Consider the following 24,910-nt stretch of genomic DNA (forward strand, 5'->3'; position numbering starts at 1 on the left):
TTTATGTTTACATTTCAAAGATTATATTTTGATGTTTGTGATTTTAATAATAAGTTCCATTAAACTGACCTGCAAAAAATGACTTATCGTTTGTCACTACAGTAACTACGATACTGATGTTCTAACTATTGTCCCCATATTAAAAATGTAAGCATAAAACACATGCATGCAGGAGATTTTTGCTATTTTTTTAATACTTGCGAAAGTAGTTAAGCATAACTGCTAAACTGGAACAATAATGCTGATAAAGGCCACAAGCCCAGAAATGTTTTTACTCTCCTTGATGTGTCTTTAAAGTAGATTAGCTCCAGCCAGAAAGCCTATTCTCTTTATCTACAGCTATGTTGGATTTGAAAATCAAGATTTCCTTCTGACTTTTAAAAGCTTACCTTTCAAAGGGGAACATATTTGTTCCCTCACTTAAACCTCTGTACAGTCATAAATAAAAAGCTTTGTCATTGCATGACATTGCTTTTTGTTCAGTGGTCATATGATAATATTACTGTAACGTCATCCAAACTTCTAATCAATGTATTGTATATCATGCATTTGCAATACTGTCCATTTAAAATGTCATACCAAATAAAGTGATTTGAATGCATGAGTAATGTTTTCATTGACACAATTCTAGGATTCATTTAGATCCTAGAATAGGAAAAGAAATGCTCCCAACAAAAGGATCCGGAAGTCAGGGAAGGGCTGGAATTTCAGTTCTCCCCTGGGAGGGCCCTTCTCACTGCAGCGTGTTACGTAATCAGAAGTTGCATATAAAATACTCATCTGGACAGAGAAAAATCCCAGTAAGAGAAACCAGACAAAAACCGGCAATCAGCATGTCTCTCGATCCAGAGAAGGTATGCCTGACATCTTTAAACCAAACTGTTTTTGTTGTTGTTGTTGCTTCAGCTAGAGTTTGCTCTAATTTTATGGTGTTTGTCTCTTGTTAAGCATGTAGAGCTAAGCTAATGACAATGGATTTATCAGTTAAAGTCGTGTAAATGCATGCATGAGCCATGTGGGTTCATTTTATTTTGCAAGTCAGAGGGTTACTTTATCAATCAGCACCAGTGTTTTTGTTGAGCAGCAGCCAGACTTCCTCTCTGAGCACACCAAGTATTTTTGTGCTGTTAACCATTTGTGATCTCGCTCTCTCTTTAAAGAGGACTTGTATAAAACAGCTTGAAGCATGATCTGACTTCATTACCCACAGATGGCACTGCAGTACCTGATTACATTACATTACATTGATTTCTCAGCCTTGATAAAGACAGCAAGAGCCCTGGTCCTCATAATATTTCAGGAAAACTTTAACAAGCCTGAGAGCAGCTGAGTGGTATTTCTATTATACATTTAACTGGTTAGTACACAAACAAAGTGTCCTCACTCTGTAGAAACAGTCAGCCATTGTAACCATTGTAAAATTTAATTTGTACCATCTGCATTCATACTATGAGTGAAATTTATAACTTGCAAACAATATTTTCCCTGCTTTATATTCTCTCTCTGTGTGTGTTTTATTTATTTATGTACATATTAACTGCATCATAAGTGATTTATTGTTGTTTTTAATCATCATGATGCACAACAAGTGTCCTTTTTGGGACAATAAAGTGAATTTAAGTACACATTCAGATTTTTTTAAAAATCTGGTTTTTGCTTTTTTCCCAAAGGCAGTTTTTCCTTCTCGACAACAACTGTTTGATTTCCATGGAGTCTCAATGATTCCCATTTTCACAACCAACTGGGAGAACGTTCAAAACTTTCAGGCCAGACCGGATGATATACTTATTGCAACATATCCCAAAGCAGGTCGGTCCAAGAAAGAGGTATAAACCTTTACAGCTCATCAAAGTGTGTGCATAGAGGTCAGTGTAGGGGTCATGTTAACTTCTTTTTCCCCCCTCTCACTTTAGGAACCACATGGGTCTCCCAGATTCTTGACCTGCTGTATTTTGGTCAGACAGAACGACAGAAAACCATCCCTATCTTTGAGAGAGTGCCCTTCCTGGAGATTGCCGTTCCACCTTTGTTTTCAGGTTTTTGATCAAATGTACCAATTTTACACAAACACCTACAAACCATTATGGATTGTTGGCCTCTTTTTCCTCAAACTTGACTAAAATCATATCGCTATGTTACCGTTGGTTAGTTGGTATTAACATTTTACACAGACAAACTTGTGTTTTTTTTCATCTTCATCCCTCCATGCAGGAAAAGACCTGGCAGACAAGCTGCCCACCACCCCTCGACTCATTAAGACTCATTTTCCTGTCCAGTTTGTGCCAAAGTCCTTCTGGGAACAAAACTGCAAGGTTGCATTTTCCTGTCTGTTGTTTGCATCAGCTCAGTGTATCATCAAGAAGCTGATAATAATACCGATAATAGTGCAGTTTTCCACTTGGCTTAAGTTAAACTTGAAGCCTACCAAGAGAATTTGAGATTCATTTGAGTTAGAGTTCGTTTTTCCTTTTTAAAAATCTTTTGTAGATTGTCTATGTAGCCCGCAATGCAAAGGACAACATGGTGTCTTTTTTCCATTTTGATCGCATGAATATTGCTCACCCAGAGCCTGGCGACTGGAGCAACTACATCCACAGATTCATGGAAGGAAAAAGTATGCATAAAATACTATATTAAAGTTATTTTCATTTACTGTATGACTGCTATTTTCCTGTTTCTGTGGCCCTAGTGGTGTTTGGCTCCTGGTATGACCATGTGAATGGCTGGTGGAAGAAGAAACAGACTTACTCAAACATTCACTACATGTTCTATGAAGATATGATTGAGGTAATCTGATTCCTTTGTGAGTTCCTTTCTCTTTACGCTACTTGCTTGAAGCTCTCATTTAGTAGCTTATAATGCTGTAATGATGGCTGTAATGTTGTGATGATACAGTTAGGTCCATAAGTATTTGGACAATGTCACATTTCTTTTGTAATTTTGCCTCTGTGTACCACCAGAAAGGCTGTTAAATCAAGCAGTCAGTTTGTTTTAACTTAAAAATAACTGGACACACTAATATAGTTACCGTATACCTATATGGACTTGCTTTGAGATGTACTTCGAGGCCTTTACTGCAGCCACCTTCAGGTGCTGCATGTGTGGATCTCTGTCTTCAGTAACTAAACTGCATGCTCTATTGGATTGAGAGCAGGTAACTGACTTTGCCACTGAAGACTATCCCCTTTCCTTCTCTTAAGAAATCTCTGGGTTGCTTCGAGTCGTTATTTGTTTATATTATGACGCACCGTCTCATCAGTTTTGCAGCATTTGGATAAATCTGAGCAGATAGTATAGCCCCGTCCACTTCTAAAACCATCCTGATACTTCTATCAGCAGACACATCATCAATAAACAGTGACTTTGTTCCACTGGCAGCTATACATGCCAAAACATCATCTCCACTATGTTTGACAGATAATGTGGTATGCTTAAGATCAGGGGTCTCCAGCTCCAGTCATCGAGAGCTACTGTCCTGCAGCCTTTAGATGCATCCCTACTCCAAATAACTCTTATCTATCTTTTCAGGACACTGAACGGGAAATAGACAAACTCTGCAGCTTCCTCAGTTTGTCCAATTCAGCTGAGGATAAGAAAATGATTGCAGGTGGAGTCCAGTTTGATAACATGAAAAAGAATGAGATGACCAACTATTCCACGTTCTCCATTTTAGATTTCAAGATTTCTCCCTTCATGAGAAAAGGTACATTGAACCATATTGTGATGCATGAGGTGATATTAGGAAAAATACCTGACTGGTTTTTATCTATGTCTCTGCAGGAAAGGTTGCTGACTGGAAGAACCACTTCACCGTCGCTCAGAATGAAGTTTTTGATGAAGACTACAAGAAGAAGATGAAAGATCCCACACTTCAGTTCCGCACTGAAATTTGAACAGAGCCAGGCATATAGAATGTAAAAAGGGTCACTGATTGACTTTATCTAAATCTTTAACTAAATCAATGTGCTTTATATTATTAATCACAAATTAAAAGGCATTTCATGTTTGAAAGTGAATATTTATGTCACTACAAACAAAAAAATATTGGACATTACCAGTAACACTGTACTGCAATACTGAAACTTTGGTGTGTAGATTAAAATGTCTAAAGTATAAAGTAATACGAAAGTTTACTTTAAAGTTTTTTACTAAGTGCTAACAGCCCATTTTTTATTCTCTGTGTGTGATAAAAAAAAAAAAAAGGTAATGACTGGTCCATTTGTTTTGCAGGGTTTTCTATTTGATTTTATTCAGGTTTAGTTATATTTTACAGCCAGGTAAAAAAATCTGCATTGTTCTGTCAAGAAATACCGAACTAGCAACAATGTATTGTTTGTGTAGCTGAAATCAATATGAATTCCTCTGTCTGGGGGGTTTTGAGAATGTGGTTTACCCAAGACAAAATGAATACAACTATTCTTATCATATTTTAATTAGTCAATACTATTTATAAACTAAATATAAAATACAAATGTACCTTATCACAGGGGATCGTCCTCCTGGCCCTGGGAGCAGTATTGTCTAATAGGGTCTCCCATTAGAAATTGGTCACAAGGGAGGCACCAGATTAAGAGCGATTCAAAACATGCTAATGGAAATTCCTGCACCGTATAATCTCACCATGGGAAATCAAGGCCCCTCTTGGAGCCAGATTGGGGAGGGAAGCTTGCCAGCTAGACTCTGGTGACTGGATCTGGATTAATGAGGCTTGTTCAGGCACAGCTTCAAGAAATCATATGAATCCACCATCCTGTGGGCCTACTATGCACAATGACAGGCACCAGGGCCAGGGTCAGTGTAATCTGGGTAGCAGGCAAAGGCAAGGGCTAGGCATATTGACAGCCCCAAAACATCACAGACTTTGTTTTGTGGGAAGTGAACTGTCTTGCTAGCAGGAAAGAAACCTAGATAACTAGATATAGTTAGGTTCACCACGACATAAGGGTCCTGGAACCAAACTCCTGGAGAAGGGCTGGACTCATTCTTTTTCCAGAGTGGCCCATGGTGAAAGGTGCTGGTGAAGTCTGACTCACACGGCCTTGGCCAGCCGCCTGAAAAGGTATACCAGAGATGTAGAAGGCAGGAGAATAAACCAGCTGTTCTCCACAGAACCATCCAAGGTGTATTCTCAGTGGCAGGGGAACAATATGAGAACAGCAGCACCACCAAGTCTGGAGATGGAGTAATACTGGAAGAGCATATGGGACAAGGATGCTATGTATAACAACAATGTTCAGTGGCTCGTGAATCTAAGGGCAGACCACAGCAACCTCCCTAAACAGGGTCCGGGGAGGCTGTTACCCTGAGCAGGGTCCAGTAACCATCACAGTGCTAGACATCCAAGAAAGGGTCTCAAGTATGAAGGGCTGGACAGCACCAGGCCTGGACATGGTTCACGGCTAAAGAAGCCAGCTGCACTCAATGAACTTCTAGCAGCACAAATGAACCAGCTGCTAGTCAATAAGAGACACCCAGAATGGTGTCTGATGTCAGAAAGGCCAGAAAGTCCTGATGCCCAAGGATCCCCAGAATGGATCAGTCCTATCTAACTACCAGCCAATAACCTGGCTCAGTACAACATGGAAGCTCCTGTCCAGGCATCATAGCGGCTAAGATGAATAGGCATATGGCTCAAAACATGAGCGGGCACAGAAGGGAATTGGCACGAGTATCAATATCAGTGGAGTGAAACACCAGGTACTGGTAGAGAGAGCAGCCGAGACTACAAACCCTGGCTCAACATCCTGTGCACTGCCTGGATTGACTACAAGAAGGCCCATGACTTGATGCCCCACAACTGGATCCTTTTTGGGAATGTGCTGCAGGTCTGAATGACAGGAAAGGATGTATATTTACAAATGAAATGAAGTTGACCAGGCAAAACATGACAACATTTTGTGTTCATATTGTCTGTAATGACACACAAGTCAAAGTAAATTTAGAAATCACTAATTTCTATACTTTTCCATACTGTCCCAAATTTTTCTGATTTGGTTTTGTATGAACAAGAGGGAAGTACTGGACTTTCACAACGTAACGCAAAGCTCAGATACGCTGATAGTGGTGTGTTTCGCAACCAGACGTTTGGTAGAAAACACTCAGCTGGTGAGGGAGTAATGCATTCAAAGAAGCAAGGCAGAACCCAGATCATGTTCCTTAACCCTAAAAAGGTATGTATGATATCTCTAAACAAAGCTGTTTTAGTATCTTTTTTAGCTACAATTTGATTTCCTTTCATGGAGTTTTTACTTGTTAAGCATGTAATTCTGAGCTAAAAACAAAGAAAGTAGTTTGAACGCATGCAGGAGGAATCGATAATCAATTCATTTGACAAAATGTGAAAGTTTAAGACCGTCTTTTTGTCACTTGGCACTAGTGTTTTTGTTGAGTTCAACCAAAGACTTGATCTCTAAGCACAAGGGCTTTTGTGCCGTTAATCATTTGTTGTATCACTCTCTTTATAGAGGACTTGTAGAAATAAGCTTGAAGCACTACCTGACTTCACTACCCACAACTGCCAACACTCTTTTTCTTCTCCGCAGTCAAATCCCTGCAGTTGCTGTTCACACATTTAGTTTTTTCTCTTTTCCCCAAAAAGCTATTTTGTTTTCCAGACCAGAGCTCTTTGATTTCCATGGAGTCTCAATGACTCACTATTTTACAGACAACTGGGAGAATGTTCAGAACTTTCAGGTCAGACCAGATGATATACTTATTGCAACATATCCCAAAGCAGGTAAGTCCAACAAACGTGTACAAACTTTATAGCTCATCAAAATGTGTGTATAGAGGTCAGTGTTGGGATCAAGTTATTTGCCTCTCTCTCTTTCTAGGAACTACATGGGTCTCCCAGATCCTTGACCTGCTGTATTTTGGTCAGACGTGTCCAGAGAGGCAAAAAACCATCCCCATCTATGAAAGAGTACCCTTTCTGGAGATTGGTAACCTGAATCCAAAGATGGCATGGCAATCAGTCATATTGCTATGGTTATATTATCATGTTACCTGTTTTCCATTTCAGGGTTTTCCTTATTCCATGTTCACCCCTCCATGCAGGGAAAGACCTGGCAGACAAGCTGCCCACCACCCCTCGACTCATTAAGACTCATTTTCCTGTCCAGTTTGTGCCAAAGTCCTTCTGGGAGCAAAACTGTAGGGTACAGTAACCTGTGTGCTGTTTTTCAAGAAGCTGATAATAGTACTGATAACAGTGCAATCTAAGGCAACAAACAAGACATTGTTGATTGAACCTAACAGGAAAGCACTAAAATAACCACTTGTTATAGCCAAGATAAGCAGAAGAGCATCTCTGAACACAGAGTATTTCAAAGCAGATGGGTTAAAGCAGTAGAAGACCACAGTGGGCGCCACTAATATCACCTAAGAACAGGAAACTGAGGATATAATTTGTACGTGCTCACCAAAATTGGAGAGTGGGGAAAAAAATGTGTGGGCACATTTTCTTGGTGTAATTAATTTTCTGAAGTTTCCAGACGAACAAGCTACAGTTAGTTTTGTAGTTTTGCCTCTGTACATCACTGCAGCAGATATTAAATCAAACCATAAATATGCGCTCGAAGTTCAGGCTTTTAGCTTCAATTCAAGAAATCTTGCCCAAACTAAACTGTGTAAGAATTACCTCCATTTCTATACACAACCTTCATTTTCAGAAGCTCAAAATTATTCAGACAACTGACTAACAAACAGTTTCAAGGTCAGGTGGTTTGCGTGATATTCAATGAGAAATGAAGCAGATAAATTGCAAGCTTGTAATGCTTGCAGTGAGGCTAGAACATTCGGACACCACGGCGCCAGCTGCAGGCCCAAGGCTGGAGCCCACCAAAACAACTCCCTGATAACGACTGTGTGATGACTATTCTTCCCGTCCCATGAAGGCCACCTGGGTTGGCTGGCAGACTGTTTACTTAGCCTGATAGAGCGAAGGACACTGTCTCCGCTGAACTCTGGACACGCACACACATACACTTACACTGATAAGCACACACTCATCCCCCCTCCTTTCCAAACGCCTTCGATGCTTGTTTCCTGAAGGGGCAGCACGGTGGGTCTGTGTGCCGCGCTGGAATGGTAGCGCTGTGCAGGGTGGCTGCTGTGTTCGCTTCGGATTACTCCTCAACCCCCACCCACCCCTGTGGATTGTCATGTCTTCACAATGTTGTGCTGTGGACATTTATGTGCTTCTTGTGCAGAGGAGTTTTTTTGTTTCCTGTTCTCATGCTGTCCTACCATGGAAGCATAGCATGAGTAGGGGTCTCTTTTTTTCCTCTTGTACTTTCCCCAGTGTAGTGTACATTTCAATGTTTTTTTCTGATTCTACCAATCTCTGACCTGTATCCCCATGTAATGTTTGTGCTATATGTGTAAGGTCGGGGGGGGTCCTATTTCACTGCAGGGCAACCTGCATGTGACGAATAAAGCTTTGATTGATTGATTGAGAACAAGAAGAACAGAGAAATGAGATGTAGGCTAGGGACCAATGCTAAATCCACTGAGATGCTAACCTTTAAATTTGTCTTTGCTCTTAAATTTCTAACTTTTATGCTGTCTTGCTTGTTTCTGGGCCACTACGCCCTCAAAGGCATCCTTTATTTTGACACTTTTTTTTGACAAATAAAGGACAGCTCAAATTTAAAGCTGTCATTTTAAAGTCAAACAAACCTTTTCTTAATGATTTTTCATTTTTAAATGGGGATTCTCATACATTTATTCTCTTTCCATGACCCTTGTGTTTAAAAGTCTTTGGTCAGTGGTCAAACTTCTTCCAACTCATTACAAAGAACTCACAAAAAAAGATAAATAACTAAATGCACACTTATCTCTATCCAGTCTACAGCATATGATGTGCTTTTTAAAAATATTGCCTACTTAAAATTTCACACCAAATAGAACACGGAATTCATTTGAAGCACTTCAAATCCTTAAGCGAATGTGGCCACAAAAGGGTCAGGAAATCTGAAACCAGAGGGGCGGGGCTTTCAGATTACATGTGGAAGTGAGCGCAGCTAACAATGGTATGTTATGCAACCAGAAAAGGAGGAGAATTTTTCTTACAACACCAAAAGCCAGGCAGAAACCAACAATGAACATATCACTTAGTGCTGAGAAGGTATGTATGGTATCTCTAAACAAAACAGTTTGATGTTTTTAGCTACAGGTTGCTTTCCTGTTGTGGAGTTTGTTTCTTGTTAAGCATGTGAGGCTGAGCTATTAAAAAAGAAAGCGGTTTTAAATGCACGTAGAAGCAACCTATATTTTATTTGTTTTTCCAATGTTTGAAGCTTTAAGACTTTCTCTTTGTCACTTGGAACCAGTGTTTTTGTTAAGTTCAGCCAAAGACTTGATCTCTGAGCACACTGTGTGCTTTTGTGCTGTTAATCATTTGTTGTGTCACTCAGAAGTAGAAACAAATCTGAATTCACTACCCACAACTGCCAACACTAGTTTCTCTTTTTCTTCTCCGCAGTCAAATCCCTGCAGTTGCTGTTCACACACTCTAATGTTAGTTTTTTCTTTTCTTTTTCCCCAAAAGGCAATTTTGTTTTCCAGACCAGAGCTCTTTGATTTCCATGGAGTCTCAATGACTCACTATTTTACAGACAACTGGGAGAATGTTCAGAACTTTCAGGTCAGACCAGATGATATACTTATTGCAACATATCCCAAAGCAGGTCAGTCCAACAAACGTGTACAAAAATTATGGCTCATCAAAATGTGTGTATAGAGGTCAGTGTTGGGATCAAGTTTATTTGCCTCTCTCTCTCTCTCTCTCCCTCCCTTTCTAGGAACTACATGGGTCTCCCAGATCCTTGACCTGCTGTATTTTGGTCAGACGTGTGCAGAGAGGCAAAAAACCATCCCCATCTATGAAAGAGTACCCTTTCTGGAGATTGCCATCCCATCTTTGGATTCAGGTTACCAATCAGTCATATTGCTATGGTTATATTATCATGCTACCTGTTTCCCATATCAAAGTTTTCCTTACTCCATGTTCACCCCTCCATGCAGGGAAAGACCTGGCAGACAAGCTGCCCACCACCCCTCGACTCATTAAGACTCATTTTCCTGTCCAGTTTGTGCCAAAGTCCTTCTGGGAGCAAAACTGTAGGGTACAGTAACCTGTGTGCTGTTTTTCAAGAAGCTGATAATAGTACTGATAACAGTGCAATCTAAGGCAGCACGTCAGGCGTAACTTGAACCTTTAAGCCTAATAAGGAGCTCCAAAGTGTCTACTTCTGGTAAAGGTTTAAGATTTCTTTTTTCCATCTTCTGCAGATTGTTTATGTAGCCCGCAATGCAAAGGACAACATGGTGTCTTATTTCCACTTTGATCGCATGAATGTGGTTGAGCCAGAGGCTGGAGAATGGAATAACTACTTCCAAAGATTTTTGGAAGGACAAAGTATGCATAAATAATACAGTTATCCTTCGTGTGAGGTGTAGATCTTTTCCTCTCATTGCTTAAGTGTTGTTCTTTGATCTTAGTGGTATTTGGCTCCTGGTATGACCATGTGAATGGCTGGTGGAAGAAGAAACAGACTTACTCAAATATTCATTACATGTTCTATGAAGATATGATTGAGGTAATCTGATTTCTTCATTGGCACTTTCTTCTGCATGTTCTCATGCTCTCATCCAGGCGGTTTTAATGCTGCGATTAATTCCATGATGTGTTTCCAGGACACTGAACGTGAAATAGACAAACTCTGCAGCTTCCTCGGTTTGTCTCGTTCACCTGAGGAGAAGAAAATGATCTCAGGTGGAGTCCAGTTTGATAACATGAAAAAGAATGAGATGGCCAACTATTCTACAGCCCCGGTTATGGATTTCAAGATTTCTCCCTTCATGAGAAAAGGTACAGTGAACAGTAATGTGATGCATTTGGTAACATTAGGAAAAATACCTGAATTATTATTTTTTTCTGCAGGGAAGGTTGGCGACTGGAAGAACCACTTCACCGTCGCTCAGAATGAAGTTTTTGATGAAGACTACAAGAAGAAGATGAAAGATCCCACACTTCAGTTCCGCACTGAAATTTGAACAGAGCCAGGCATACAGACTGGATATAGTCTGAAAAAAATGAAGTATGAAATAAGCCAGAAGTGCTGATCTGTTTATTGAAATAAATAAACTTACAAATCACAAACTTATGAATCATCAGTTAACAGGAATGTCATCTCTGACAGTGAATATTTAAGACATGTATGTGCCCAAAACAGCCCATACCGTCTTGACTTTTTAAAAAGATCAAACAGATACTGCTGAACAGTACTGTTTAACAAAACAAGATCTTAGTCTGACCAAAATTGAATCTTCATTTTTCTGGTTTTGATTGCAGTTGGCATACTTTGATGTTGCATCACTGTTGTCTTCAGTTTCATTATTGTTTCATTGATGTCCGTAGTCTTCTTAGTTGTACATGAATGCATGATTTATACTTATTACACACTCGCTTTACTCATTAGGGTACATCTGTTCAACTGCTCGTTAACGCACAGATCCAATCAGCCAATCGCATGGCAGCAACTCTGTGTTTAAAAAGAAAATCAGAATGGCATGGTTGCTAAGCTGGTCTAAGTAATTCAGTGGGACTACAAGGATTTTCCAGCAAATAGAGACAAAAAAGGAAAATAGCCAATGAGCAGCACTTACCTGGGTGTAAATGACATGTTGATGTGTTAGGAGCTCAGAGAAGAATGATTAGACTGATTGAACCTAACAGGAAAGCACTAAAATAACCACTTGTTATAGCCAAGGTAAGCAGAAGAGCATCTCTGAACACACAGTTGAAGACCACAGTGGGCCCCACTAATATCACCTAAGAACAGGAAACTGAGGATATAATTTGTACGTGCTCACCAAAATTGGAGGATGGGGGGGAAAAAAATGTGTGGGCACATTTTCTTGGTACACTGAACATTGTTTAAATGCCACAACCTACCTTAGTACTGCTGCTGACCATTTCCATCTTGAACATTACCTCCAGTCTGCTGTTTCTATTTTCTAGGCCCCTTGCTTCTCCCCTCCCCTTTTGATCCCCTTTCGTTGCATCACTCAGTTTGTTCCATTTGTTTAGGCCTGTCCTACTACTATGTGAATCAGTGACAAAATTTGCTTTGCATTATACATTTTGAAAAGATACATGTTTCAATGCCTGGAACCAACACATTAATTTTAATACACTATATTTATAGGAAACACAACGGTTATCTACGTTACTGATCTGCAGTATTTTGGTCAGAAAACATAGTTCTGTCAAAACAAGGCAACATACACCAAGTACCAAAGTCTGACTCAGCAGAAACAAAAGCATGGGGAACAGGGGTTATACTGGGATTTAGGATGTAGGGGAAGCCTAAGAATTTCTACATCAGGGTACACCTCAAGCTAAACAAACTAATTTGTAGTCTTTGTGGACAGGCTGCACCGTTAGATTAACAATAAAAATTTTTCCCTCAGTTTTGGACAGTACTGGTTATATGTTACAGACATAGTCTCTATCGAACATGTTAGCATACCATCCATGGCTAGTAAGTCATCTGTGGAATCATGTGAGCAGTGAAATTATTTTTCCATGCACTTTAAGGACTTCCTTCCATGACTAGACGAGTCAGTTCCTGCTGGCCATTAGGAAAAAAACAAAAACAAAAAAAACAGCTTGAGGCACTTTCTTAAATTTGAGAAAATGTCATTAATTTTCTGAAGTTTCCAGACGAACAAGCTACAGTTAGTTTTGTAGTTTTGCCTCTGTACATCACTGCAGCAGATATTAAATCAAACCATAAATATGCGCTCGAAGTTCAGGCTTTTAGCTTCAATTCAAGAAATCTTGCCCAAACTAAACTGTGTAAGAATTACCTCCATTTCTATACACAACCTTCATTTTCAGAAGCTCAAAATTATTCAGACAACTAACTAACAAGCAGTTTCATGGTCAGGTGGTTTGCGTGATAGTCAATGAGAAATGAAGCAGATAAATTGCAAGCTTGTAATGCTTGCAGTGAGGCTAGAACAAGAAGAACAGAGAAATGAGATGTAGGCTAGGGACCAATGCTAAATCCATTGAGATGCTAACCTTTAAATTTGTCTTTGCTCTTAAATTTCTAACTTCTATGCTGTCTTGCTTGTTTCTGGGCCACTACGCCCTCAAAGGCATCCTTTATTTTGACACTTTTTTTTGACAAATAAAGGACAGCTCAATTTTAAAGCTGTCATTTTAAAGTCAAACAAACCTTTTCTTAATGATTTTTCATTTTTAAATGGGGATTCTCATACATTTATTCTCTTTCCATGACCCTGGTGTGTTTAAAAGTCTTTGGTCAGTGGTCAAACTTCTTCCAACTCATTAGAAAAAACTCACAAAAAAGATAAATAACTAAATGCACACTTATCTCTATCCAGTCTAGTAGTGAAGTGTCCTGTGTGTCGAAGCGTCTCGGGGGCGTTTTGTGAAGCACGTATCGAGGCTTGCTTTGATTACGTATGCAGTGACGTTCGAGGCCTCGCGGGCAGTCCGTACCACGTGACTGATTCAGGGACCGGTTCACCGGTTCGCGCCAGATTCGAAATAAAATGGGCAGCAAAACACAGCTGATTTCCCATCACATTGTGTTGTGGAATTGGATTACGTACGTGTTACATAGTTACTTGAGCATTTCTTCTTTGATGGAACCAGCAAGGAAGACATTTTTTTTAAAATTTCATCTCTCCTAATAAAGTATGCACACAGTAATACATATCACAAATGAGTGTACAAAAACTATGGCTCATCAAAATGTGTGTATAGAGGTCAGTGTTGGGATCAAGTTATTTGCCTCTCTCTCTTTCTAGGAACTACATGGGTCTCCCAGATCCTTGACCTGCTGTATTTTGGTCAGACGTGTCCAGAGAGGCAAAAAACCATCCCCATCTATGAAAGAGTACCCTTTCTGGAGATTGGTAACCTGAATCCAAAGATGGCATGGCAATCAGTCATATTGCTATGGTTATATTATCATGTTACCCGTTTCCCATATCAAAGTTTTCCTTACTCCATGTTCACCCCTCCATGCAGGGAAAGACCTGGCAGACAAGCTGCCCACCACCCCTCGACTCATTAAGACTCATTTTCCTGTTCAGTTTGTGCCAAAGTCCTTCTGGGAGCAAAACTGTAGGGTACAGTAACCTGTGTGCTGTTTTTCAAGAAGCTGATAATAGTACTGATAACAGTGCAATCTAAGGCAACAAACAAGACATTGTTGATTGAACCTAACAGGAAAGCACTAAAATAACCACTTGTTATAGCCAAGATAAGCAGAAGAGCATCTCTGAACACAGAGTATTTCAAAGCAGATGGGTTAAAGCAGTAGAAGACCACAGTGGGCGCCACTAATATCACCTAAGAACAGGAAACTGAGGATATAATTTGTACGTGCTCACCAAAATTGGAGAGTGGGGAAAAAAATGTGTGGGCACATTTTCTTGGTGTAATTAATTTTCTGAAGTTTCCAGACGAACAAGCTACAGTTAGTTTTGTAGTTTTGCCTCTGTACATCACTGCAGCAGATATTAAATCAAACCATAAATATGCGCTCGAAGTTCAGGCTTTTAGCTTCAATTCAAGAAATCTTGCCCAAACTAAACTGTGTAAGAATTACCTCCATTTCTATACACAACCTTCATTTTCAGAAGCTCAAAATTATTCAGACAACTGACTAACAAACAGTTTCAAGGTCAGGTGGTTTGCGTGATATTCAATGAGAAATGAAGCAGATAAATTGCAAGCTTGTAATGCTTGCAGTGAGGCTAGAACATTCGGACACCACAGCGCCAGCTGCAGGCCCAAGGCTGGAGCCCACCAAAACAACTCCCTGATAACGACTGTGTGATGACTATTCTTCCCGTCCCATGAAGGCCACCTGGGTTGGCTGGCAGACTGTTTACTTAGCCTGATAGAGCGAAGGACACTGTCTCCGCTGAACTCTGGACACGCACACACATACACTTACACTGATAAGCACACACTCATCCCCCCTCCCTTCCAAACGCCTTCGATGCTTGTTTCCTGAAGGGGCAGCACGGCGGGTCTGTGTGCCGCGCTGGAATGGTAGCGCTGTGCAGGGTGGCTGCTGTGTTCGCTTCGGATTACTCCTCAACCCCCACCCACCCCTGTGGCTTGTCATGTCTTCACAATGTTGTGCTGTGGACATTTATGTGCTTCTTGTGCAGAGGAGTTTTTTTGTTTCCTGTTCTCATGCTGTCCTACCATGGAAGCATAGCATGAGTAGGGGTCTCTTTTTTTCCTCTTGTACTTTCCCCAGTGTAGTGTACATTTCAATGTTTTTTTCTGATTCTACCAATCTCTGACCTGTATCCCCATGTAATGTTTGTGCTATATGTGTAAGGTCGGGGGGGGTCCTATTTCACTGCAGGGCAACCTGCATGTGACGAATAAAGCTTTGATTGATTGATTGATTGATTGATTGATTGATTGATTGATTGATTGATTGATTGATTGAGAACAAGAAGAACAGAGAAATGAGATGTAGGCTAGGGACCAATGCTAAATCCATTGAGATGCTAACCTTTAAATTTGTCTTTGCTCTTAAATTTCTAACTTTTATGCTGTCTTGCTTGTTTCTGGGCCACTACGCCCTCAAAGGCATCCTTTATTTTGACACTTTTTTTGACAAATAAAGGACAGCTCAAATTTAAAGCTGTCATTTTAAAGTCAAACAAACCTTTTCTTAATGATTTTTCATTTTTAAATGGGGATTCTCATACATTTATTCTCTTTCCATGACCCTTGTGTTTAAAAGTCTTTGGTCAGTGGTCAAACTTCTTCCAACTCATTACAAAGAACTCACAAAAAAAGATAAATAACTAAATGCACACTTATCTCTATCCAGTCTACAGCATATGATGTGCTTTTTAAAAATATTGCCTACTTAAAATTTCACACCAACTAGAACACGGAATTCATTTGAAGCACTTCAAATCCTTAAGCGAATGTGGCCACAAAAGGGTCAGGAAATCTGAAACCAGAGGGGTGGGGCTTTCAGATTACATGTGGAAGTGAGCGCAGCTAACAATGGTATGTTATCAGAATCAGAATCAGAATACTTTATTGATCCCTGGGGGAAATTATTTTTTGTTACAGTGCTCCATTATAAACCAACATTAAGACAAGACAGACAATATGCTAACTAAGAATAGTACAATATATACATATATATACATACATACATACATAAGTCACTTATAAATAAATATTTGGAAAAGAAACATGTGTAGTTGTAGCAGCAAACAGTGTGTTAAGTGGATGCGTTGTACAGGGAGATGGCCACAGGCAGGAATGATTTCCTGTGTCGTTCAGTGGTGCTTTTCGGTAATCTCAGTCTCTCACTGAACGAGCTCCTGTGACTGACCAGCATGTCATGGAGTGGGTGGGAGGCGTTATCCAACATTGTCTTTATCTTGGACAGCATCCGCCTCTCCGACACCACCTTGAGGGAGTCCAGCTCCATCCCCACAACATTGCTGGCCTTACGGATCAGTTTATTAAGTCTGTTGGCATCTGCGACCCTGAAAAGGAGGAGAATTTTTCTTACAACACCAAAAGCCAGGCAGAAACCAACAATGAACATATCACTTAGTGCTGAGAAGGTATGTATGGTATCTCTAAACAAAACAGTTTGATGTTTTTAGCTACAGGTTGCTTTCCTGTTGTGGAGTTTGTTTCTTGTTAAGCATGTGAGGCTGAGCTATTAAAAAAGAAAGCGGTTTTAAATGCACGTAGAAGCAACCTATATTTTATTTGTTTTTCCAATGTTTGAAGCTTTAAGACTTTCTCTTTGTCACTTGGAACCAGTGTTTTTGTTAAGTTCAGCCAAAGACTTGATCTCTGAGCACACTGTGTGCTTTTGTGCTGTTAATCATTTGTTGTGTCACTCAGAAGTAGAAACAAATCTGAATTCACTACCCACAACTGCCAACACTAGTTTCTCTTTTTCTTCTCCGCAGTCAAATCCCTGCAGTTGCTGTTCACACACTCTAATGTTAGTTTTTTCTTTTCTTTTCCCCCAAAAGGCAATTTTGTCTTCCAGACCAGAGCTCTTTGATTTCCATGGAGTCTCAATGACTCACTATTTTACAGACAACTGGGAGAATGTTCAGAACTTTCAGGCCAGACCAGATGATATACTTATTGCAACATATCCCAAAGCAGGTCAGTCCAACAAACGTGTACAAAAATTATGGCTCATCAAAATGTGTGTATAGAGGTCAGTGTTGGGATCAAGTTTATTTGCCTCTCTCTCTCTCTCTCTCTCTCTCTCTCTCCCTTTCTAGGAACTACATGGGTCTCCCAGATCCTTGACCTGCTGTATTTTGGTCAGACGTGTCCAGAGAGGCAAAAAACCATCCCCATCTATGAAAGAGTACCCTTTCTGGAGATTGCCATCCCATCTTTGGATTCAGGTTACCAATCAGTCATATTGCTATGGTTATATTATCATGTTACCCGTTTCCCATATCAAAGTTTTCCTTACTCCATGTTCACCCCTCCATGCAGGGAAAGACCTGGCAGACAAGCTGCCCACCACCCCTCGACTCATTAAGACTCATTTTCCTGTCCAGTTTGTGCCAAAGTCCTTCTGGGAGCAAAACTGTAGGGTACAGTAACCTGTGTGCTGTTTTTCAAGAAGCTGATAATAGTACTGATAACAGTGCAATCTAAGGCAGCACGTCAGGCGTAACTTGAACCTTTAAGCCTAATAAGGAGCTCCAAAGTGTCTACTTCTGGTAAAGGTTTAAGATTTCTTTTTTCCATCTTCTGCAGATTGTTTATGTAGCCCGCAATGCAAAGGACAACATGGTGTCTTATTTCCACTTTGATCGCATGAATGTGGTTGAGCCAGAGGCTGGAGAATGGAATAACTACTTCCAAAGATTTTTGGAAGGACAAAGTATGCATAAATAATACAGTTATCCTTCGTGTGAGGTGTAGATCTTTTCCTCTCATTGCTTAAGTGTTGTTCTTTGATCTTAGTGGTATTTGGCTCCTGGTATGACCATGTGAATGGCTGGTGGAAGAAGAAACAGACTTACTCAAATATTCATTACATGTTCTATGAAGATATGATTGAGGTAATCTGATTTCTTCATTGGCACTTTCTTCTGCATGTTCTCATGCTCTCATCCAGGCGGTTTTAATGCTGCGATTAATTCCATGATGTGTTTCCAGGACACTGAACGTGAAATAGACAAACTCTGCAGCTTCCTCGGTTTGTCTCGTTCACCTGAGGAGAAGAAAATGATCTCAGGTGGAGTCCAGTTTGATAACATGAAAAAGAATGAGATGGCCAACTATTCTACAGCCCCGGTTATGGATTTCAAGATTTCTCCCTTCATGAGAAAAGGTACAGTGAACAGTAATGTGATGCATTTGGTAACATTAGGAAAAATACCTGAATTATTATTTTTTTCTGCAGGGAAGGTTGGCGACTGGAAGAACCACTTCACCGTCGCTCAGAATGAAGTTTTTGATGAAGGCTACAAGAAGAAGATGAAAGATCCCACACTTCAGTTCCGCACTGAAATTTGAACAGAGCCAGGCATACAGACTGGATATAGTCTGAAAAAAATGAAGTATGAAATAAGCCAGAAGTGCTGATCTGTTTATTGAAATAAATAAACTTACAAATCACAAACTTATGAATCATCAGTTAACAGGAATGTCATCTCTGACAGTGAATATTTAAGACATGTATGTGCCCAAAACAGCCCATACCGTCTTGACTTTTTAAAAAGATCAAACAGATACTGCTGAACAGTACTGTTTAACAAAACAAGATCTTAGTCTGACCAAAATTGAATCTTCATTTTTCTGGTTTTGATTGCAGTTGGCATACTTTGATGTTGCATCACTGTTTTCTTCAGTTTCATTATTGTTTCATTGATGTCCGTAGTCTTCTTAGTTGTACATGAATGCATGATTTATACTTATTACACACTCGCTTTACTCATTAGGGTACATCTGTTCAACTCCTCGTTAACGCACAGATCCAATCAGCCAATCGCATGGCAGCAACTCTGTGTTTAAAAAGAAAATCAGAATGGCATGGTTGCTAAGCTGGTCTAAGTAATTCAGTGGGACTACAAGGATTTTCCAGCAAATAGAGACAAAAAAGGAAAATAGCCAATGAGCAGCACTTACCTGGGTGTAAATGACATGTTGATGTGTTAGGAGCTCAGAGAAGAATGATTAGACTGATTGAACCTAACAGGAAAGCACTAAAATAACCACTTGTTATAGCCAAGGTAAGCAGAAGAGCATCTCTGAACACACAGTTGAAGACCACAGTGGGCCCCACTAATATCACCTAAGAACAGGAAACTGAGGATATAATTTGTACGTGCTCACCAAAATTGGAGGATGGGGGGGAAAAAAAATGTGTGGGCACATTTTCTTGGTACACTGAACATTGTTTAAATGCCACAACCTACCTTAGTACTGCTGCTGACCATTTCCATCTTGAACATTACCTCCAGTCTGCTGTTTCTATTTTCTAGGCCCCTTGCTTCTCCCCTCCCCTTTTGATCCCCTTTCGTTGCATCACTCAGTTTGTTCCATTTGTTTAGGCCTGTCCTACTACTATGTGAATCAGTGACAAAATTTGCTTTGCATTATACATTTTGAAAAGATACATGTTTCAATGCCTGGAACCAACACATTAATTTTAATACACTATATTTATAGGAAACACAACGGTTATCTACGTTACTGATCTGCAGTATTTTGGTCAGAAAACATAGTTCTGTCAAAACAAGGCAACATACACCAAGTACCAAAGTCTGACTCAGCAGAAACAAAAGCATGGGGAACAGGGGTTATACTGGGATTTAGGATGTAGGGGAAGCCTAAGAATTTCTACATCAGGGTACACCTCAAGCTAAACAAACTAATTTGTAGTCTTTGTGGACAGGCTGCACCGTTAGATTAACAATAAAAAATTTTCCCTCAGTTTTGGACAGTACTGGTTATATGTTACAGACATAGTCTCTATCGAACATGTTAGCATACCATCCATGGCTAGTAAGTCATCTGTGGAATCATGTGAGCAGTGAAATTATTTTTCCATGCACTTTAAGGACTTCCTTCCATGACTAGACGAGTCAGTTCCTGCTGGCCATTAGGAAAAAAACAAAAACAAAAAAAACAGCTTGAGGCACTTTCTTAAATTTGAGAAAATGTCATTAATTTTCTGAAGTTTCCAGACGAACAAGCTACAGTTAGTTTTGTAGTTTTGCCTCTGTACATCACTGCAGCAGATATTAAATCAAACCATAAATATGCGCTCGAAGTTCAGGCTTTTAGCTTCAATTCAAGAAATCTTGCCCAAACTAAACTGTGTAAGAATTACCTCCATTTCTATACACAACCTTCATTTTCAGAAGCTCAAAATTATTCAGACAACTGACTAACAAGCAGTTTCATGGTCAGGTGGTTTGCGTGATAGTCAATGAGAAATGAAGCAGATAAATTGCAAGCTTGTAATGCTTGCAGTGAGGCTAGAACAAGAAGAACAGAGAAATGAGATGTAGGCTAGGGACCAATGCTAAATCCATTGAGATGCTAACCTTTAAATTTGTCTTTGCTCTTAAATTTCTAACTTCTATGCTGTCTTGCTTGTTTCTGGGCCACTACGCCCTCAAAGGCATCCTTTATTTTGACACTTTTTTTTGACAAATAAAGGACAGCTCAATTTTAAAGCTGTCATTTTAAAGTCAAACAAACCTTTTCTTAATGATTTTTCATTTTTAAATGGGGATTCTCATACATTTATTCTCTTTCCATGACCCTGGTGTGTTTAAAAGTCTTTGGTCAGTGGTCAAACTTCTTCCAACTCATTAGAAAAAACTCACAAAAAAGATAAATAACTAAATGCACACTTATCTCTATCCAGTCTAGTAGTGAAGTGTCCTGTGTGTCGAAGCGTCTCGGGGGCGTTTTGTGAAGCACGTATCGAGGCTTGCTTTGATTACGTATGCAGTGACGTTCGAGGCCTCGCGGGCAGTCCGTACCACGTGACTGATTCAGGGACCGGTTCACCGGTTCGCGCCAGATTCGAAATAAAATGGGCAGCAAAACACAGCTGATTTCCCATCACATTGTGTTGTGGAATTGGATTACGTACGTGTTACATAGTTACTTGAGCATTTCTTCTTTGATGGAACCAGCAAGGAAGACATTTTTTTTAAAATTTCATCTCTCCTAATAAAGTATGCACACAGTAATACATATCACAAATGAGTGTACAAAAACTATGGCTCATCAAAATGTGTGTATAGAGGTCAGTGTTGGGATCAAGTTATTTGCCTCTCTCTCTTTCTAGGAACTACATGGGTCTCCCAGATCCTTGACCTGCTGTATTTTGGTCAGACGTGTCCAGAGAGGCAAAAAACCATCCCCATCTATGAAAGAGTACCCTTTCTGGAGATTGGTAACCTGAATCCAAAGATGGCATGGCAATCAGTCATATTGCTATGGTTATATTATCATGTTACCCGTTTCCCATATCAAAGTTTTCCTTACTCCATGTTCACCCCTCCATGCAGGGAAAGACCTGGCAGACAAGCTGCCCACCACCCCTCGACTCATTAAGACTCATTTTCCTGTCCAGTTTGTGCCAAAGTCCTTCTGGGAGCAAAACTGTAGGGTACAGTAACCTGTGTGCTGTTTTTCAAGAAGCTGATAATAGTACTGATAACAGTGCAATCTAAGGCAGCACGTCAGGCGTAACTTGAACCTTTAAGCCTAATAAGGAGCTCCAAAGTGTCTACTTCTGGTAAAGGTTTAAGTTTTTTTTTCCCCCCCCATCTTCTGCAGATTGTTTATGTAGCCCGCAATGCAAAGGACAACATGGTGTCTTATTTCCACTTTGATCGCATGAATGTGGTTGAGCCAGAGGCTGGAGAATGGAATAACTACTTCCAAAGATTTTTGGAAGGACAAAGTATGCATAAATAATACAGTTATCCTTCGTGTGAGGTGTAGATCTTTTCCTCTCATTGCTTAAGTGTTGTTCTTTGATCTTAGTGGTATTTGGCTCCTGGTATGACCATGTGAATGGCTGGTGGAAGAAGAAACAGACTTACTCAAATATTCATTACATGTTCTATGAAGATATGATTGAGGTAATCTGATTTCTTCATTGGCACTTTCTTCTGCATGTTCTCATGCTCTCATCCAGGCGGTTTTAATGCTGCGATTAATTCCATGATGTGTTTCCAGGACACTGAATGGGAAATAGACAAACTCTGCAGCTTCCTCGGTTTGTCTTGTTCTGCTGAGGAGAAGAAAATGATCTCAGGTGGAGTCCAGTTTGATAACAGAATGAGATGGCCAACTATTCTACAGCCCCGGTTATGGACAGAGATGGGCAGTAACGTGTTAGTTGTAATGCGTTACTGTAATCTGATTACTTTTTCAAGTAACGAGTAAAGTAAGGGATTACTATTGCAAAAACGGTAATTAGATTACCGTTACTTTCCCGTAGTGTTACTGCGTTACTAAAACTGTGTTGTTGTTTTTTTTGGTTTTTTTGCGAGAATGTCTCACGACAGTGACGTAAGCGAGTGCGCCGTTAGTGACAACAGCTGTGTGCAGATCAACAATGGATCACATATCGATTGTGGGAGAGAGTATGAGCGTGCAGCGTTTAAAGCGTGGAAGTACTGACCTTTGAGTTTGATTCCATAAAAAGTGACAAAAACATTAGCGTCCATCGTGCGTGGGAAGAAAACTTCTTTTTACAGCGAAAAAAACCCCTAAACTTCCAAGCAAGCACTGAGTGCGCAACGACGTAATGGGAAATTCACAGAGAAACTCGCGGATTCTTCAACTTACCGCGGCACACCTGCACCAGGGTAAACCTCCGCCTACCGTAGTCCTGCTTTACAGGTGAAAATAGAGCAACAGGACCGCTGAGTCTTTGACTTTATTTATTTTCTGCTGTGTTTTACTTGCATCTATTTGAAAGACTGAGTGTAAACACAAAAAAATATTTTATTTTATGTGCTGGAATGTGTAGAAAATAGATTTAAATGTTAAACTAATTTATTCAAGTCAGAGAATGTTGCATATAATTAAATTTTTGCTTGATGCATAAAGTTAAAAGATTAAAACTGATAAAAACAAGTTAAAAAAAGAGACTTTTCCATTTGATTATATTTTGTATGATGGATTATGTAGGAAAAAGTAGAATTGGGCTGAAAGATCTATCACTTTATCACCTCTTCAGGTTGTAAATTGTATTTTTAAAAAGTAACTAAGTAATTACTTTTGAAAATAAGTAATCAGTAAAGTAACGGGATTACTTTTGGGGGGAAGTAATTAGTTACTGATTACTTTTTTCAAGTAACTTGACCAACACTGGTTATGGATTTCAAGATTTCTCCCTTCATGAGAAAAGGTACACACCTAACAGTAATGTGATGCATTTGGTAACATTAGGGGAAAATACCTGTATTATTATTATTATTATTATTATTATTATTATTATTATTATTATTATTATTATTATATTATTTATTTATTTATTTTTTATTTATTTATTTTCTGCAGGGAAGGTTGGCGACTGGAAGAACCACTTCACCGTCGCTCAGAATGACGTTTTTGATGAAGACTACAAGAAGATGAAAGATCCCACACTTCAGTTCTGCACTGAAATTTGAACAGAGCCAGGCATACAGACTGGATATAGTATGCAGCTACTGCTGTGCAGTGTGTATTACAAAGATCTCATCTAAACAAACTGTGGCATACATGTGACAGAATTATACAGTGGAATAATAAACACTCCAAATACCTTAATTTTACGTGTACACGTTGTGCTTTTATTGTAAAACCTGATGATCAATGCATGGAAGCCAAAAGCACAGTGAGGGGCTGTATTGTCAATTTATTTCTGCACTTGAGCTCAAGATTGCAAACTTTGTTCTCGAAAAGAAAGTTATTCCAAGCCAAACATAAACAGCAAACTATGACCAAGTGTCATCGTGGCTCCAGCCTTAAGTAGACCGCCTGATTGATTGATTGATTGGTAATTTATTTCAACATGTGAACAATATACAAGTACATTTAGAAAAGAAATAAGAGAGAGAAAAAAATACTATACAAATTACATACAAAAAAACATTCTGATTAATTTACATGTTGAAAGGGAGTGGGAAGAAGTATACACTTATTTAATCCCACCCCTGTCCCATAAATTATCAGTGAATATTTAGTCAGCTTCCTTACTGATATAATTTGTAATAAAAATAGTGAACAGATTTCTGATATACTATATACTATAATATCACATCATGAATTTTTTGTTTGTTTGTTTTTAAATAGAGACATTCACTTAATTTAAATATTTTCCTTTTCTTTATAGATCGAGAAGATCATATTTTTATAACTCTTTTTGAACAGTTTTATGTTTGGACATTGCTTTAATTCCATATTCAGTTTGTTCCATAGTTTCACTCCTTGAACAGAAACACAAAAGCCTTTTCTTGTAGTACGTACCTTCATTGTTTTGAAGTTACAAAAACCCCTTAAATTATAACTTCCTTCTTTCAAAAAAAACATACTCTGAATATTACCTGGCAGTTCTTTATTTTTTGCTTTGAATAGAATTTGTGCTGTTTGGAATTTCACTATATCGTCAATTTTCAATATTTCAGACTGCAAAAATAGTGAGTTTGTATGTTCCCTATAACCTGCATTGTGGATGATTCGAATTGCTTTCTTTTGAAGAGTAAAAAGTGAATGTAATGTGGTTTTATAGTTATTGCCCCAGACCTCTGCACAATAGCTTAAGTATGGTGAAACCAGTGAACAGTAGAGAATATGAAGTGATGTTCT

At 39.3% G+C, this 24,910-nt stretch overlaps 3 protein-coding genes and 2 pseudogenes across 5 annotated transcripts; all 5 read left to right on the plus strand.

Moving 5' to 3' along the window:
* The first annotated feature begins 712 nt into the window (after positions 1-712).
* On the plus strand, positions 713-4,216 carry LOC309696845 (cytosolic sulfotransferase 1-like). The gene is made up of 8 exons (XM_082518300.1): positions 713-854; positions 1,671-1,809; positions 1,914-2,036; positions 2,212-2,312; positions 2,488-2,614; positions 2,690-2,787; positions 3,529-3,703; positions 3,781-4,216. The coding sequence occupies exons 1-8, from the start codon at positions 834-836 to the stop codon at positions 3,891-3,893; spliced, it is 897 nt and encodes a 298-aa protein (XP_082374426.1). The 5' UTR covers positions 713-833; the 3' UTR covers positions 3,894-4,216.
* Positions 4,217-6,336: 2,120 nt separating this feature from the next.
* LOC309696852 (cytosolic sulfotransferase 3-like) lies at positions 6,337-8,877 on the plus strand (annotated as a pseudogene). The gene is made up of 3 exons (XR_014280797.1): positions 6,337-6,736; positions 6,834-6,941; positions 7,022-8,877. The product of XR_014280797.1 is annotated as a cytosolic sulfotransferase 3-like (transcript).
* Positions 8,878-8,978: 101 nt separating this feature from the next.
* On the plus strand, positions 8,979-11,164 carry LOC309696848 (cytosolic sulfotransferase 3-like). The gene is made up of 8 exons (XM_082518305.1): positions 8,979-9,127; positions 9,551-9,689; positions 9,804-9,932; positions 10,027-10,127; positions 10,294-10,420; positions 10,504-10,601; positions 10,699-10,873; positions 10,946-11,164. The coding sequence occupies exons 1-8, from the start codon at positions 9,035-9,037 to the stop codon at positions 11,056-11,058; spliced, it is 975 nt and encodes a 324-aa protein (XP_082374431.1). The 5' UTR covers positions 8,979-9,034; the 3' UTR covers positions 11,059-11,164.
* Positions 11,165-16,413: 5,249 nt separating this feature from the next.
* On the plus strand, positions 16,414-18,707 carry LOC309696843 (cytosolic sulfotransferase 3-like). Its single transcript, XM_082518298.1, has 8 exons — positions 16,414-16,662; positions 17,086-17,224; positions 17,347-17,475; positions 17,570-17,670; positions 17,837-17,963; positions 18,047-18,144; positions 18,242-18,416; positions 18,489-18,707. The coding sequence occupies exons 1-8, from the start codon at positions 16,429-16,431 to the stop codon at positions 18,599-18,601; spliced, it is 1,116 nt and encodes a 371-aa protein (XP_082374424.1). The 5' UTR covers positions 16,414-16,428; the 3' UTR covers positions 18,602-18,707.
* A 1,378-nt stretch (positions 18,708-20,085) lies between these two features.
* Positions 20,086-22,275, plus strand: LOC309697720 (cytosolic sulfotransferase 3-like; annotated as a pseudogene). Its single transcript, XR_014280798.1, has 4 exons — positions 20,086-20,092; positions 21,393-21,716; positions 21,887-22,013; positions 22,097-22,275. The product of XR_014280798.1 is annotated as a cytosolic sulfotransferase 3-like (transcript).
* The last annotated feature ends 2,635 nt before the right edge of the window (positions 22,276-24,910 follow it).

Source organism: Aulonocara stuartgranti, assembly GCF_965226115.1.
Source record: "Aulonocara stuartgranti genome assembly, chromosome: 20".
Lineage (NCBI taxonomy): Eukaryota > Metazoa > Chordata > Actinopteri > Cichliformes > Cichlidae > Aulonocara > Aulonocara stuartgranti.